The sequence below is a fragment of the Podarcis melisellensis genome (assembly GCF_964234715.1).
Source record: "Podarcis melisellensis genome assembly, chromosome: 11".
Classification (NCBI taxonomy): Eukaryota; Metazoa; Chordata; class Lepidosauria; order Squamata; family Lacertidae; genus Podarcis; species Podarcis melisellensis.
The window spans coordinates 45703236-45720456 of NC_138543.1; the positions used below are offsets into that span (position 1 = coordinate 45703236).

Sequence of the window (17221 nt, forward strand, 5' to 3'; positions counted from 1 at the left end):
TCTGAGAACGGAGAACAGTTCTAACTATGAAGTATTACTGGGTGCTGCTTTACAGTCCAAACGCTGTGGCTTCCACCCATCACCCACTCCCTTTGGAACAAAGGCCATTTGTGACTTAAGCAAAGTTAGACCAAGACTCCAGCTAGGACACGGCTGTCAGCCCTAATTGGCAGCACATTGTGAAACTTATTCTCTCTCTGGGGAATCAGGCATAGAGGCCTTTCCCAGCTCTGCTACTCAAGATCTCTCAAGATGTCAACTAGGAGGACAGCAGGTGGAAACTTACAAACCTAAGGAATAGAAAGGGAATGTAATTTTTAAGAGAAGAAGCTGCGACTTGAGTGTGTCGGCAAAGTTTGCTAAAAGTCTCCTCCTACGTCAACTACTCTTTGGTAGCACAGCTTTGAATTGCAGGTGGCTGAGCCAATCTCCCATTAAACTGGAATACTTCCCCATTAAAGCAAATCATTGGCCATAGAATACTGGGGTGCCAGGTGGACAAAAGGGCTATAACCCTTGTCCTAGCTGCTTTTTGTGTGTGTGTGAGGCGTTTTTATGTGGAGGAGCATGAAATCATATCATCCTCCCTTCACCTGTAGTATGAAGTGATACAGTATAGCAGGGATGTCCAACTTCCAAGAGACTGTGATCTGCTGTTGTTGTTTAGTCATTTAGTTGTGGGGACTCTTCGTGACCCCATGGACCAGAGCACGCCAGGCACTCCTGTCTTCCACTGCCTCCCGCAGCTTGGTCAAACTCATGCTGGTAGCTTCGAGAACACTATCCAACCATCTCGTTCTCTGTCGTCCCCTCTGTCGTCTCCTTGTGCCCTCCATCTTTCCCAACATCAGGGTCTTTTCCAGGGCGTCTTCTCTTCTCATGAGGTGGCCAAAGTATTGGAGCCTCAGCTTCAGGATCTGTCCTTCCAGTGAGCACTCAGGGCTGATTTCCTTAAGAATGGAGAGGTTTCATCTTCCTGCAGTCCATGGGACTCTCAAGAGTCTCCTCCAGCACCATAATTCAAAAGCATCAATTCTTCGGCAATCAGCCTTCTTTATGGTCCAGCTCTCACTTCCATACACCACTACTGGGAAAACTACTCCCACTGGGGGGAAAAAAAACCTGGCAGTGATCTACCCATTGTATTGACCAAAGCTGTTGAGCATTTTTGCAGAGTTGTTTTGTTGTTGTTGTTTTTGGGATATCAATCAGGATCACGAGATCAACCAGGGATGACCTGCGATCGACTGGTAGATCGCAGCCGACTGGTTGGACATCCCTGCAGTACAGGAACAGTTTGAACTAGGGCTGTACCACTTACAGGAGCCTTCCCCAATTGGGTTATCCTCCAGGAATCTTGGATTACAATGCGCAATAACCCACCTGACACAGCAAAGCAGCAGAGGGTGAAACTATCAGTGGCTAATAACCATGATGGTCATGGTCTGCCTCCACAGTCAGAGGCACAGGAGCTAATTCCTAAGGGTCAAGGTCCCTGCAACCCCCCCAAAAAAATTGAGGGGACTGGGGCCCCCAACGTCGATGGACATTGCCATTCAAATAGTATCTGTTATGTACTGAAGTTCTCACCCTGGGCCAGCAGGAGGATACTGTAGATAGTTTTCACTCAGGTCCACATATGCAAATAAGGGATTGAAAGTGATGTTCAGTGATTGGATAGTTACAGAAAATGGTTACAGTTGCGTTGTACTGGAGCTCTATATAAGCAGGCTGGCTGAACCCTTCAGTTCAGTTCTGTTCTGGTCTGTGAATAAACAAGAGCTGTTTGAAGAATCGCTGTGTCGTCTGATATGTTCACCCACAACTTAACAGTATGCATCTTGTGATTGATTTTGTGGGGCAGGGCTTACCTGCCCTGCCCGTGCTATTTTATTCAAGTTGGTACCCGTGGCAGAGGCAACGCTGCTTCTGAATACCAGTTGCCGGAAACCACAAGAGGGGAGAGGTAAGGTAAAGAACCCCTGGACGGTTAAGTCCAGTCAAAGGTGACTAGGATTGCGGCGTTCATCTTGCTTTCAGGTCGAGGGAGCCAGTGTTTTGTCCACAGACAGCTTTCCGGGTCATGTGGCCAACATGACTAAACTGCTTCTGGCACAATGGGACACCATGATGGCAACCAAAATGCACAGAAATGCCGTTTACCTTCCTGCCACAGCAGTACCTATTTATCTATTTGCACTGGCATGCTTTCGAACTGCTAGGTTGGCAGGAGCTGGGACAGAGCAACGGGAGCTCACTCCATTACGGGGATTCAAACAACTGACCTTCCGATCGGCAAGCTCAAGAGGCTCGGTGGTTTAGACCACAGCACCACCCGCACTCCCACAAGAGGGGAGAACTAGCCTATGGAGCTGCAGTAAGGAGTAGACACTGACTCATCCAGGCCCTGTCAATTTCACAAGTGTTCATTCCTAAGCCTGTTCTGTCCCGTTTAACTGTGATTATAAAAAAGAAACCCCAAAGAAATCTGCATTAAAAAATCATACTTAAATATCAGAAAATGCACATTTAAATACCAATGCACACATTTCTAAACATGGTTTGTCCTGAATTGCACGTTTTTAAAACACAAGAATTCAGAAAAAGGTGAGATCTGAAGGATTGGTATCTTACAATCTGCCTACCAGTCTGGGAAGTGCATATCAGGTCAATTCACGATGAAATTCACAGAACTTGAATTCCTCAAGCATCACTAGAAAGGAGCAACTACTGTGTGTTGATAGGAGCAACAGTTAAGTTGCAAAGGGGCTAAAACAGCCCCATGGAATCACACTGTACCTGCACAGACAAACCTAGCTGTTGATTTGGGTACCGATCACCCCAAATAAAGGGGTGAACATACAATCAGGGCATATCTGGAGTGTGAGCATCCTCCCTTGGTGTGTTGCAATTCCTTCTTAGCTACTGGGATTCATTTCTGAGAAGCTTGGAAGTTAATTTTGAGGCTTTGCTGTGTGTCCATTATCTTAATACGCAGTTGCTCTTGAGTGCCTTAATATGGTTTGCATTTTCTTTACCTTGCCCTGTTGTGGTTTTTACATTAGAATATTTTGTTATGGAGGAAACTGCAATGAGCTAGAGAGTGAACAGTGTACAGTTTAAGTTACCCTAAGGGAACTGTTCTCTCACTGCCTGCACACAATTACAGCACTATTAAGCCTCATTATTATGATTATTGTGATTATTATTACACATGGTGAATGCTGTGTTTTTCAACTACTTCAACAAACCATCCAATGAGATTTGGAAAGAATGCGCAAAACGGCAGCCGAGCGCAAAGCTAAAGTGAAGGAACAGCATGAATATTAAGCAATGAACACCACTGGCAATTATATAGAAACACGGTGGAAATAAGGATAGAAATATTCAAGTCTTTGGGGAACTTAAGTCTATTTCACTTATTGATACAGCCAGATTCCTGACAGCTACAGTTTCATTTTGCCCTTTTTAAAATTGTGCTTGACTTCCTTTTTCCTCATCCATAATGCATTTCAAATATGACTATAAATAAATGTTCAGAATGAGTCCAGCAGTCATCAAGAGGTTTCGAATCGGACCCACAAGGGTTTTTGATCTTGGAGTTTAATTTTAGCAAGCTGCATTTGTGGCATTTATTTTTACAGCTGATTTTCCCCCCTCCCCCCACCTTCAGAAATAGATTTCTCTCTCAGTCGCTTGTTTCTTGGGGGTTACAAAATTGATCTGTGTACGCCAGCAAGATTCTGAGCAGAAGAACTTATGGGGGGAGGGGGGAGCGAGAAAAAAACTACAAGGTGAGCTTGGCTACTCCTTTTACTCCATCAAGCCCTTTCAAGGTCAAATCTCATTACTGAAAAGGGACTAGTTTTATTGCCACTCTCAATTTGACCTTTTCCAGATGCAATTCCTGCATTAACTCACTTTGTCTATCAGTATTAAAAGAGCAAACCATGGAAGAAACAGTCCTTGCTGTCTTGTCTGCCGTCCGCCCACTTTCTTTTTGATGTCTCTGTACATGAGATTTTTGTTGTTGTTGTTTAAAAGAAAGTAGAAGCAGAATCTCAAACCGAGGCTCACAAATAACATGCAGATTTTAAAACTAATGCAAAAAGAAAAAAAACCACCCTAAAGCAATTACCTGCACTCATTTCAACATCTCTTTTGCCTTCCTATTTGTTATTTGCGAGGAAGAAATAAAATGCATTGAGCAATTTACATTCAACAATTATTATTTTTCAGAATTAGGTACTACCTCTTCACTTGTTGCTGTTTTCCCCTGTTTTCTGGGGCTCCCTCTGCTCCAGGTAAATGATTGGTACCTTTCATTTTTTTAAACCATTCAACATATGATAAACAGCAGGACTGAAACAGAGCTGCGTAGCTACCTGAACGATCTCTGTACTCAGCTTATTGAAAACGATATTTCACAGCAGGGACTCAATCGAAGCCTTCTCAGAAAACCCCACAATTCCAATAGCCTTTGGAATAGTGTAGGTGGGATTTAAATTGCACACGGCTGCAGTTTCTCTCCTGGGGTTTAGCCTTCCCTAAATTGAGCTGCAAGTGGGGGAGACGAGGGCAGGTTGCATCCCCCATCTGCAAAGAGTCTTCTAAATGTTTTTCTGCCACTCATAAGGACTTCACTGGAAGCGGAGCCAAGAAGGTAAACAAAGCAGAAACAAAATTAAAGACAAATAGGAGAAAACAGGTGTCTTAAGGGATAATGGCTCCAGTAGATAAGTGCTGTGGTATTATATACAGAGTATGCAATGAAGCAAACCTCTGCAAAGAAGGAACACACGCACACTTTGGCTCTGTACACATTACCAGTTTAAATTTCAGGTATTCCTAAATTTGGATTGAAGCTGGCATGAGGAGAAATGGATAGCAGAACCATACAATTGTACAGCTGGAAGAGACCATGAGGTCTAGTCAAACCCCTTCCAAGGCAGGAATCTTTTATAAGAAGCTGCTTTATGGGCTCCTCCAGACTAGTGTTTTCTGCTACGTGTTTTTGAGACAAGAATAGTGCCATAGGGGTGGATTTATTCCACTTTAGTTTGTGCTGCAATGCTTCCCCAGGGCTGTCATGTTATGGTTGTCCAGAGGGACTAAAGTGCAATGAAAGCAGAACATTTCTAGTAGGAAAAGTTATGGGATTCCAGAAGGATGTTATGGGACACACACTAATTGGAAATGACTGCTCCCCAAACATCTGTAGGCACAAACAGGGTTGCATCCAGTGTGAACACTGCTCAGAGTAGAGCCTAACTTTAGTCCATTAATTTCAATGGGTCTACTTTGAGTAGGGCTGAAACACAGTTAAACCAAGGATGGCCAGCAACCTGGATGATTTTAAGAGGATTGGACAAATTCATGGTGGACAAGACTGTCAATGGCTACTAACCATGACAGCTATGTTCTGTATCCACTGTCAGAGCCAACATTGCTGGGAATCAGAGGTGAGTGTTATCGCACTCATGGCAGCTTGCAGGCGTTCCCACAGACATCTGGATGGCAGCTGTGAGAGCAGGACGTTGGACTAAGTGGGTCACTGGCCTGATCCAGTAGGGTCTTCTTATAGGGTCTTCTTATGTTCTTATGACTTAGTTGAATATAACCCACTGTGTTGACACTGGGATTGCGTCTGACAGCCCTGACAGCCCTGCGAACACAAATCATCATGAATGGGCCACAAAAAGGACGTCTGGAAAGGCGTTTCCAGACATCCTTTTTGTGGCCCATTCATGATCAACAGATAAAGCAGATGGACAGATAAGTCCATGTCAACACAAGCCCCTTCTCTTAAATATCAGACCACCCCAAGGAAGCTGCCCTCGGTCAGGTCACACTGTATGTCCATCTTCTAGTGGTGGCAGAGTAGGGAAGACCTTTTCTCCTCATTTATTTCCATGACAGCCAGTCTGCGTAGGCCAGTTGTGTGCTTTCAAGTAGGTTGCCACTCCCTTTTAAGTTCCCTCTGTCCCTGGGCAGGAGAACTTTCCAGGAATCTTAAAAGAGGAAACAGAGAGAGCATCCAGCTTACCTTTCTCCAGAGCCCAAGGTGGCTGAATTTTCTCTGCCCAACCCCACTCAGATGCCCATCACATAGCAGGAATCGTGACTATCTAGGCACATGAGTCTGGCAGTATCCCTTGGTGTGAAGATTATTTAGAATAGAAAAGGCAGGAGGAATGTAAAACCAGAATGGTACTTTAAAACACAGACATTCAGTTTAATCCTACTGTGGAGCAGTGGGTCAGTGCATCTAACCAGAAGGTTAGTGGTTCCAGTCCACACAGGGATAGCTATGATCAGAATTCCTGCATTGCAAAAGGCCTGGGCTAGTTGTCCCATGGAGTCCCTTCCAACTGTATGATTCTATAAATTTCAGTGACTTACAAACAGGGTACTGGTCTCCTCATGTGTAATGCAGCAGTTTTGATGGCCTGACACCTTTGGGAAGTGGGGAGATGGGTTAACATAGTGTTAACTACCATTGGATTCCTCCACCTCCCTGCCAGATGGGATTCATTCTTGTGATTGACAGTAAAATGACTTCTCTGCTAAGATAGGATGGAGGGGGGAAAGAGATACAGGGGCATCTTAAACTGACAGGTGGCCGTAGGCAAGCCTGCGTAACAGCCCCAAACCATCTCTCTGACTTACAGCAACACTTCAGCATCAATCAGCTAACATATCTTTTTTTTTAGTGGACAATGCTCAAATTTGGGCCTTTCCCCTCCTCCCCAAAGAAGTATATTTTTAATATATCAGAAGCTAGAGAAACATTAAAAGCAGTTTCTCATTTGTCCCTTTATTTTCCTGCCTGTCTCTGCAGCTGATGGCCATTTAATTCACAAACACTGTCCATCTCAATTATCCTAGTATTTACTGGCATCTATTGAGCTAACCAGGGATCACAGAGCTAGATCCTTGAGGTCAGGCCAGTAAAATTAGCCATCTGTCCAATAAAAGCTTTAAGCTCAGCCTGCTCTTAAGTATTATGCCTCCAACTGTGCTGTTTGCACAACAGCAAATGACCAACAATATGACTCAGCTTATAATTTTGTTTCTCCCTTTACACTATTGTTTGACCAAAACATTTTTTTTAAAGGACCTGAACTTTGCATGCATGTTATGCACTAATGAGCAAAATAGGCCAAATTTACCAGACTGGGAATAAGGCTTGGTACTCTGGATAAGCCAAATTATGATGAGCTCAACTAACACAAACTTCCACTGAAATAGAACTGTCAATCTGTAAACCTCTTACTCTAGAGTAATCTCACAGAATTGGAATTCAGAGTGACTGAATTGCTTGCGATAAGCAATTTTAACTGCCATTATTGAATTGCTTGCGATAAGCAATTTTAACTGCCATTATTTTCCTTGGTGCAGTCTGTGAAGTGTCAGAAAAAAAGAATACAGTACTACCTCGGGTTACGAACTTAATTTGTTCTGGAGGTCCATTCTTAACCTGAAACTGTTCTTAACCAGAGGTACCACTTTAGCTAATGGGGCCTCCCACTGCCACTGCCGCACAATTTCTGTTCTCATCCTGAAGCAAAGTTCTTAACCCAAGGTACTATTTCTGGGTTAGCGGAGTCTGTAACCTGAAGCGTATGTAACCCGAGGTACCACTGTAAGTAGCAGCTCTTTCCAACCTCACATTGGGCAAGGTGTGTGGCAGTTGGGAGGAGAGGAGGGTGTTGGGAAAACAACTGAGAAGGACCTGTCATTATGGAGCTAATCCCATTCTGAGACCTCTGAAAAAGGTGTACACATTTTGCAAAGCATTGTGGCTGGGTTGAAGAAGAAACCTCTAATTCAGAAACCATGCATTTCAACATCAGACCAAGGACCCCTTTGGGGCATTCAGCAATTGCCAACTATGAGAAACTCACTATGAGAACTATAGAAACTCAACTATGAGAAACTCACAGACAATGCATAATGGAGCAACTTTGCTCTCCAGCAATTAGGAGTGTGTTGTTCCTCTGCATCATTAATACCCTAACTCCAATCTCCTTGCATAGATCCTTGCCTGGTAATACAAACCGTGGTGTGGGTGGCGCTGTGGTCTAAACCACGAGCCTCTTGGGCTTACCGATCAGAAGGCCGGCAGTTTGAATCCCCGTGACAGAAAGAGCTCCCATTGCTCTGTCCCAGCTCCTGCCAACTTAGCAGTTCGAAAGCATGCTAGGGCATAAATAGGTACTGCTGTGGCGGGGAGGTAAACAGCGTTTCCATATGCTCTGGTTTCTGTCACGGTGTTCCGCTACCCCAGAAACAGTTTAGTCATGCTGGCCACATAACCTGGAAAGAAGTCTGTGGACAAACGCCGGCTCCCTCGGCCTGAAAGCAAGATGAGCACCACAACCCCATAGTTGCCTATGACTGGACTTAACCATCCAGGGCTCCTTTACCTTTTTACCTTTACCAATAAAACTTCCCTGCACCCGAGTCCTTAAGTCCTTGAACCAGCATTTCATGTTAACTTGGGGCCATTTTACATGTTGCCACAGTTTAGATGTTTATGAGATTCCATGGTTTCCACCGCCAACCCTCCTTCCCTCACCTCTTTGATGCACCAAACGAGAGCACTGGAAGAATCCACCTCTGGTTTTAAACTAAACTGTGGTTTCACAACTTAGAGAGCTATGGTTTGCTGCGGCTTAAACCCTTGGCTTTTTGGCACTCATAATTTAAGCAAAACACAGTTCTCTGAGTTCACACATCACAAGGAACTGTGGCTTATTTAAAAGTGGAAGTAGAAGTTTTGATCTAATCCTCTGGTGCATTGAAGATAAGGGGGAAAGTACAAGGCTGTGTATGAACAATGAGCTGCCATCAATCCTGGCTCTCTGCCAAGAAATCCTGTTTAATACGCCTGTTTGCAAATATGTGTTTGTTTAATTCACACTTTTTCATATTAAAGTTTCAGGCTTATGTATAAAAGCATAATGTGTGATAGTACTATATTACAGGAGATTGCTGTCTTTTCTGCAGAGTTCTTGTGTAGATTTTGCACAAACTAATCACTGGGTTACATCAGCCTATTTTAAAAAAATACTGTTTTCATGCAACAGGTGAGTCTTTCCTTTCTCATTGCAATCGTATCACAGCTATTGATGACTGACTTATTAACTGTCTTCTTTTTAATCAACCATTTAGTTATTCCAAGTAAAAATTAAACTATTTCAAGGAAAGTCAAGTATATTTTTTTAAAAAATCCACAAAGTTTCTCTTAATATCCCAAACAAAATGCTTACTATGTAGAAAATCATCCTAAAGACATTAAGATACAATCTTTCAATTCATAGTATTGTTGATTTGAACATGGCTCACTCTATCCCTTCACTCGATTCAGGAAGATGAATATAGGTTATCCCAGCACCCGTTCACAACAGAGGAATCCCCAAATAGAATCTGACTGAAATGCATATTTTATCCTGCAAATTAACAAATGACCCAGTTAATTACACTGACTGATCCAGTAATACTTTTGGCTCACTTCATGGAGCCTAGGATTTGAAACTAGCAGAAGTCACAAGCAAACAGCACACTGACCGGAATGCCATAATTTTTAAATTTCAGAGGGATGGTGTAACCGAAAAATAATCATCTTGCAGCACCTTAAAGGCAAACCAATTTATTGCAACATCTACCTTTGTGTACTAAAGTCCTCTGTGTGAAATGTAACCTCAGCTGGAAGGAAGCATGTATGTATAAAGGGGCTTAGCAAGGCTTAGCATGAACATGTGAGTATGTGGGCTCACGGAAAAGGAGATAGAAGCCACTTTACTCCCCTTGTAGTCCTGCTGCTGCTATAAACTAAGCCACGGTTTGGGTTAGCATGACATCCAAACCTGGATTCATGGTCTGTCTAGAGGAAACAGGAGGCTGGGTTCAGACAACATGCTAAGCCATGGCTTACCTCACAGCAGAAGAACTGGATGAGTGAAGCAGCCTCAATATCTCATATAAGAGCTTGCGCACACTAAGCCACAGTTTGTGTGTACAGAACTTAATTCGTTCCGGAGGTCTGTTCTTAACCTGAAACTGTTCTTAACCTGAGACACCACTTTAGCTAATGGGGCCTCCCACTGCTGCCACGTCACCGCCGCGCAATTTCTGTTCTCATCCTGAAGCAAAGTTCTTAACCCGAGGTACTATTTCTGGGTTAGCGGAGTCTGTAACCTGAAGTGTATGTAACCTGAAGCGTATGTAACCCGAGGTACCACTGTACTGAGCCTGTGACATCCCTGCATGAAGCAAAGCTTTAAATGTTCATCATCATCATTTTATTATTTGTAAAAATAGAGACCCATCTGACTGGGCGGTTCCCCCTTACACTCTGGGCGGCTTCCAACATATATAAAAACACAATAAAACATTTTTTTAAAATTTCCCTATACTTCCTAACTAACTAATGTATATATTTCTTTAAACCACCATGTTCTTATGCAGCTCTCATGCATTCAACTTGAGCTTGCAAAGATGTGCCCAGTGCAGTGGGCCCCCAAATTGGCAGTGACCTAATGCAGTGAGCATCCTCCTCAGATGTTTCATCAGAGCCTGCATTTTGCTTCCAAATCTATTCATTCCGAGTGCAAAGATCATTTTAATCTGGCTCTCTACTATTTCAACATCAAGGACCAAACCCCGTGCCCTTGATCCCTATGCAAAAGACTCACTGACGTCAGTAGGGATTCTGCTACAGATCAAAAGTAGCATTAGATTCTGAAGGCCTTTTATGTATCCTTAAGAGTCTCTTTCAAGAGCCCCAACGAAGTTTACAAAAACTGCCCGTCCATGAAAGCCCCATCTTTATGCTTTAAAGGAGCTGCTGTCCATGGACATAAAAATCCTCATTGTTTAGCATCCCAGATGCTCCAGGGTTCAATCCTGCAGTCCCCAAAGCACAGGCCACTTAAACCAGAGTGTACGCATCATGTCATCCAGTCTGGACCCTCAGATGATCAATATGATTGTGTGTGTGTTATGTGCAAGTACTGAGGCTTAAAAGCGGGGCTTGATTTGTGCCAGAGATCAACACAGCTCAGTCCCATGGAACTTGGGTTCAAAAAGACGTTATTCGTGTGAAGCAGCAAGGCAAAATAAAATGTTTCTGAATATATACAAATGTACACTTTCTTCCATCCCAATAGGTGGCTGTTGCTAGACAGCACACGTCTGGGATCAGGAGGTACGCCCTGACTTCCAAGCCAAGAACTTAAAAAGAAAAGAAATTAAGCACTTCTGAATAAGCCCATGCAAGTGGTCCCCCTCAGTCTTCCTAAATGGATTGCAAATCCAGCATGCTACCGAAGACCAGCTGTGAAACAGTAAGAACAGGAAAGGGCTTAAGTGGTCCAAGGTTCTCCTCAGGTGGAGAAGCGCATATGGCGCCTTCACACTTCTGTCAAACAAGCAGCCAGCAAGGAGCATGGTCAGCAGGCATGAGTCCTCTCTCTATTTGTCAACACATGAGAGTCATTTGAAACCCTACACACTTTTTAGGAACTTCATATGAAAGCATTACAGCACGTGGCTGATTTAGGGCAGCCATCAGGGCATCAACAGCCATTATCCCAATCTTTGTCCTTTGCTTGTCTAACACCCAACACTCTTTAAAAAAGTGGGGGGAAATGACTGCCCCACTGAACAGGCCTGTAATCAAATGGCTAAGATTGAACATAGTCCTTCAGAAATGGGCAACAATCAGAGTAGATAAGTACAGTACTGATTCCCTGGGAAGGGGTTAAGTGTGTGGGCTTCTTAATTGTCCAAGGTTTTGCACAAACAGCAAAGTCTACTTGTTAGTCAAGAGACATTCTCCAGCTTTAAAACATAAACTTGCCTTATGTTATCTGGTGGGCGTTTCACCAGCAATAATACTAATATTGCAGCTGCATGACGGGATGTGCTAACTGATGGTCTCTAGGGAAATTATAGTAAAGTTTGGACTAGATGCAGAAGCCTCGTAAGCTGTAATGTGAGCCCATACAGTAAGGAAAGCATTATACAGTGGTACCTCTGGATACGGACACCTCTGATTGCGTATCCTTTGGGTTACTCAGCAAACCCAGAAGTATTTTTCCCAGTTTTGCACTGCGCACGTTTGCAGAAGCACTCTACGCGCATGCGCAGAAGTGCTTTACGGCACCGCGTGCATGCACACAACTAATTCCTCGGTATCCAACGGGAGCTCTGGAACAGATCCCATGTGCAACTGGAGGTACCACTGTACTGAGTCAAACCATTAGTTAAACAGCCTTCCAGGGTCTCAGGAAGAGGACTTTCCCATCATTGGCTACTTGATCCTTTTAACAGGAGATACTCAAGATTGAGCATAGGACCGTCTGCATGCAAAACATGTGCTCTACCACAGAATCATAGAATTGTAGTGTTGAAAGGGACCACAAGGGTTATCTATAGTCCAACACAGGAATCTTCTGCCCAACGTGGGGCTTGAACCTATGACCCTGAGATCCAGAGCCTCATGCTCTACCAACTGAGCTATCCTTGGTTAAGTATGACCCCCCCCCCAAACAAGAGTTTGGCTCCATAGAATCACAGAAGGGACCCCAAAGGTCATCAATAAGTCCAACTCCATGAATGCAGCAGGAATCAACCACCATTTTTTGAAAGAGGGGTACTGAATCACTTAACAAATGTGGAGAAGTTATTATGTGTCCTTCCCTTCGCAGCTGCTTACAAAGTATCCAAACAAGTAGTTTTCAAATGTCTCCATAAAGAAAACGGAGAACTTGCATTATATTTACTGAAAGAAGCTGATGGAAAAGCAAGAATCTCAAGTTTCAACACAACACGCTTTTAAGTTGCATAACAGGAAAGAGTTCTTATATATAAGAACAGGTAAGCAATGGACCAAGTGGTAGAATTCCTGTCCGTAGTAAAGGGATTTCAGACGATCCCTCGGGTGTTTAAAGGATGCACAAAGGTCATGCAGCTTAACTTTGTACCCAACAATGTAAGGTAAATGTAAAGGGACCCCTGACCAGTCCAGTCGTGACCGACTCTGGGGTTGCGGCACTCATCTCGCCAAGGGAGCCGGCGTACAGCTTCCGGGTCATGTGCCAGCATGACTAAGCCGCTTGTGGCAAACCAGAGCAGTGCACGGAAACGCCGTTTACCTTCCCACCAGAGCGGTACCTATTTATCTACTTACACTTTGACATGCTTTCAAACTGCTAGGTTGGCAGGAGCTGGGACCCACAACGGGAGCTCACCCTGTCGTGGGGATTCGAACCACCGACCTTCTGATCGGCAAGTCCTAGGCTCTGTGGTTTAACCCACAGCGCTACCCGCATCCCAATCACCCAACAGTGTACCTAATGACCAAATAAACACCCCATCCATTTTGCACATGTGAGAAGGGTGTCTATCTGCATGCCAACACGAATGCATTGAGCTCCTGACCCAGTATGGGTCCTCCCTCATATGGGGGAGGTCTATAAGCACGGATGTCCTTAATTCTCCACATTTGAGTCCAAAGTGGAGATGCTGTCTGAATAAGTAACAGGTGCATCAACAATACTGCACTTCAGAATAAGCATATACTGGTGCAAGACTGCTTTGTGAGCTCATCTGAGCTCAACATTTCCCAGTTGTAGTTTAAGTCAGACCACTGGTCCATCCAGCACAATATGGCTGGGCTCCAGATGTTGTTCAACAAAACTACAGCTCCCATGCCAATGGTGAGGGATGAAGGGAGAGCTGGCCAACAACATCTAGAAGGCACTAAGTTGGCTACCCATGGTGTACGCCTAGGGTGCGGAATATCTGGCCCATGGACCAAATTTGGGACTGCACGATTTAGCACACAAAGCTGTTTACTCCAAACCATGCTCATCTGCCCTACATCTGAAATGACATCTGACAGGCTGAGCAACTGATCTTGCCATGGGATATTTGACTGCACAGCCCATCACTGCAAAAAGCAGCACTGAGGTAACCACCCATCAACTGCCGGACAGTTAACCCTCCTGGATTAGTTGTGTGACCCTATATTCGCAGCTTCCATAGGGCTGGCAAAGCCCCTTGTGTTCCCAAGCACCTGGCAACTAGCTGGCTATAGGGTGCTTGGGATGTGTTGCACAAGTCACACAGGAAGGTGGATGGGAAAACCCAGCTGACAGAACAAGAACGGCACCTGGTGATTGGCAGGAAGGTTGCCCCACCCACCTGTCGAAGTTGAACCATGGGGGTGGTTTGGCAATGCCAGGTCCAAAAGGGTTTTCAGTGACTGGCAGTAGCTCTCCATGCTGGGTTCCTAGACCTACCTGCAGATTTCAGGGGTTGAACCTGAAACCTCTATGTAGAGCATTGCTCTACCACTTAGGCATAACTCTAAAGAGTTGGGCTAGGCAACGTCTATGAGATACCTTACTTTCTAGTGGAACAATCTACATTTCTGAAGTCCTACTATTTTTGTTAATATTTCTATTTGCCTAATCATCCCAGACTTTCTGTTGCTATCTGCAAAAGGAAACACTGATTGTACGGAAGGCGAGTACAGAAGCCCTATCCAATTAACACACTGACATTTTGTACAATAAGATGACAGAGAACCTAATCCTAGGCAGGCAGACATTCACATCAGCTATCACTTTTGAAATGAATGAAACAGAATAAGGGGCATCTCTCCCAAGAGCTTGTGTTACACAGACTCCGTTTAGCATGGAAACAAGTAACAGGAAAAGCAAGTGGTATAATGAGCCTGTCTTTAATGAGAGGGCAGGAGAAAAAGTTAATTTTTAAATGGAGTATCATGAACCACTAAAATATTAATCAGCCAGGTACTAATGCTTCTAACACCCAGAGCATTCTCGCTTCCAATTAAAGGAGAAAATGACAAATAACTTTTGACGAAAAAGCCACTTACTTTTAAAGCAGAACTTGTTAACTAGAAAGAAATCAGCTGGAGTAAAATGGACCAGAGCGGGGTTTCTGCTCCTTTAGCAACTGATGTCAGACAGAAATTCAACAGGGTCAACTTTTTCCACAAGAGGGGTGTTGGTGGGGAGAAACTTACCTGGTTGAATTTCTGCCTTACAAAGACTCAGCTGTTGTTGTTTTTTTAAAAGGCAAAGGAGCACCACTGGCAGACAGAGGACAGGAAGATTACAAATCCCTTCAACTTTTCTTTCTAGTAAAACATCACATTGGAGTAAGACAGACTTGTCTGTCTCAAAGCTTGATGTAAACTCTGAACCAGCAGCATATTTTCCCAGTGTTCGCATAGATCATTAATACCATAAGACACATCTGCTAATGTCTTTTCTTTTTAATGAATTTTAGTTAAAACCATGAACATACTCTTCCCCCGGGAGCCGCTGATGAACTCAGGAATTTTTTTTAGGGGGGGGGAATGACCTAAAACAAATGGATGTTCTTTCCTGCAATTTGCCTCGGCTCCTTTTTCATTTGTTTTACGCGTAATAAACCAGGGGGGTGGAATTTGTGGGGTGGGTGGGGAGAAAGAGATGACTCGTCCGATTGTTCTTTTCCCAACAGGAAATGGAGAAGCTGTTTTGACAATATGGATTAAATAATGGTTCTTTTAAAGGCATGGAACCCCCCCCCCGCCCCACCCTTTGCTCTCTTCCCTCGCCAATGCCTAGTAATTGAGTTCACATGGACTCTGTCTGAACTCTCAGCCGTTCTTCGGGGGGCTAAAATGAAAACGAAACCCAAAACAGAGGCTTCCCCAGACCGCTGAGATTTACGCAGCAGGAGCCGGTGGTGGCGAGTAGGTGTGCGAGGATACGGGACCGAAGGAGCTTAAGTGCGTCTCTTAAGAGCGCGCGCGTTACTTGGCAGGGCGGGGGAGCCCTTTATGTTTAATTTGTTTTTATTTTTAACTTTTCCCCGTCCACCCACCACCTATGCGCACCACGTAGCAGGGCAAACGGGCGCGTGCCTGCGATTCCTTCGCACTTTTTTGATCTTCCCAAAAGATGCCCAGGGACTCAGCAACAAGAGAGGGCACTGGAGTCGGCGAGAGTTTGGCGCGCGCGCCCCCCCCTCTCTCTCTCTCTCTTTCTTACCTTGCCTCCTTGGGATGTTTCTTCTGTTTGCGGTTAAGGGTCCGATGCAACAAGCCAGCAAGACCCAAAGCAGGCGGCGGGAGCTGCAGCGAGACCGGCAGTGTAAATCCATTTTGTCTCAAATCGGATTGGCCTGTTTCCAACAAAACACACCGGCTGCGATGTGTGGGGGAATGATTATTATTTTAAGCAAAGTTTGAACAAGTTGAGCAGAGCGCACTGAAGGGCTCGCTTTGCAATCCGTGGTAACGACGCTCCAAAAGATCCTAGAGATTATGGTAATCGGGGAGGAGCTTTGTGCTGGGTTGTAAGCGGGGGCGAGGACGACCAGTCGCGAGTCCGGCGTCTGTGGAAGCCAGACGGGTTTAAGTGGGTCTGGCACGGAGCAAGCAGCACGGTTTTTACGCACGCAACAGGGCGGGGACCTGCCCTTTGATGGGATTAGAAGAATCCCCAGTAATGCGAGGGCGCACAGCGACTATAACGAATGGATGAGGCGCCTCTTAACTGCCTCTCCAAACACACTTGCGCCCCACTCCGCCCCCGGGATCGTCTCTGAGAGGATGGATACAACAAGACGCCCATTTCCCCCTGAGGAGCGATCCAGCGACGCCCCCCTGCGGAAAATGATCCGTCGCTCACTGCGCGCCGCGCGCATTTCCAAAAGCTCACCGCGCAAAACGGCCGGTTCCCTCTCGCAGTAAGGGCAGACCCCAGAGCCGTTGGCTGCCCTTTCCGCCACCACACCCGGCTCTTTCCCCGAGCCCCCCACTGTACGTGGCAGGGTCCCTTCTCCAAAAACACGCTGCCTTTCCTCAAACGTTCCCTTAGATTTCTCCTCCGCTCCTCCAACTGGGGAGTCGGCTCGCCAGTTTCCCCATAGAACAATTGTCAAATTAATGCCCCCTCCCTACTCCAGTTTCAAAGGGTTATTCATGGCGTAGCCAGGCTTTTTGTGGGGGGGGGCAGGCTTTTTGTTGGGGGGCCAGAACCTCAGTTTGATACGTGTTTTTATTGATTCGGGGAGAGCTGCCCCTCCCTGCCCCCCTTGGCTACGCCCATGGGGCTAGTTTAATTCATTATTTTTATTTAAATATGTATCCCCCCTTAGGAAAATAAACAAAACAAAGGTGGCTAATGAT

The 17221-nt window shown here is 45.0% G+C and overlaps 1 protein-coding gene across 1 annotated transcript in view; it reads right to left on the reverse strand.

The window, feature by feature from the left end:
• Window positions 1–16551, reverse strand: part of EGFLAM (EGF like, fibronectin type III and laminin G domains) — a 104325-nt gene extending 87774 nt beyond the window's left edge. Inside the window, exon 1 of the mRNA XM_081929630.1 lies at window positions 16080–16551. Coding sequence (XP_081785756.1) covers window positions 16080–16191 — 112 coding nt within the window. The 5' untranslated portion in view covers window positions 16192–16551. The remainder of the gene's footprint in view (window positions 1–16079) is intronic.
• Window positions 16552–17221: the final 670 nt, after the last annotated feature.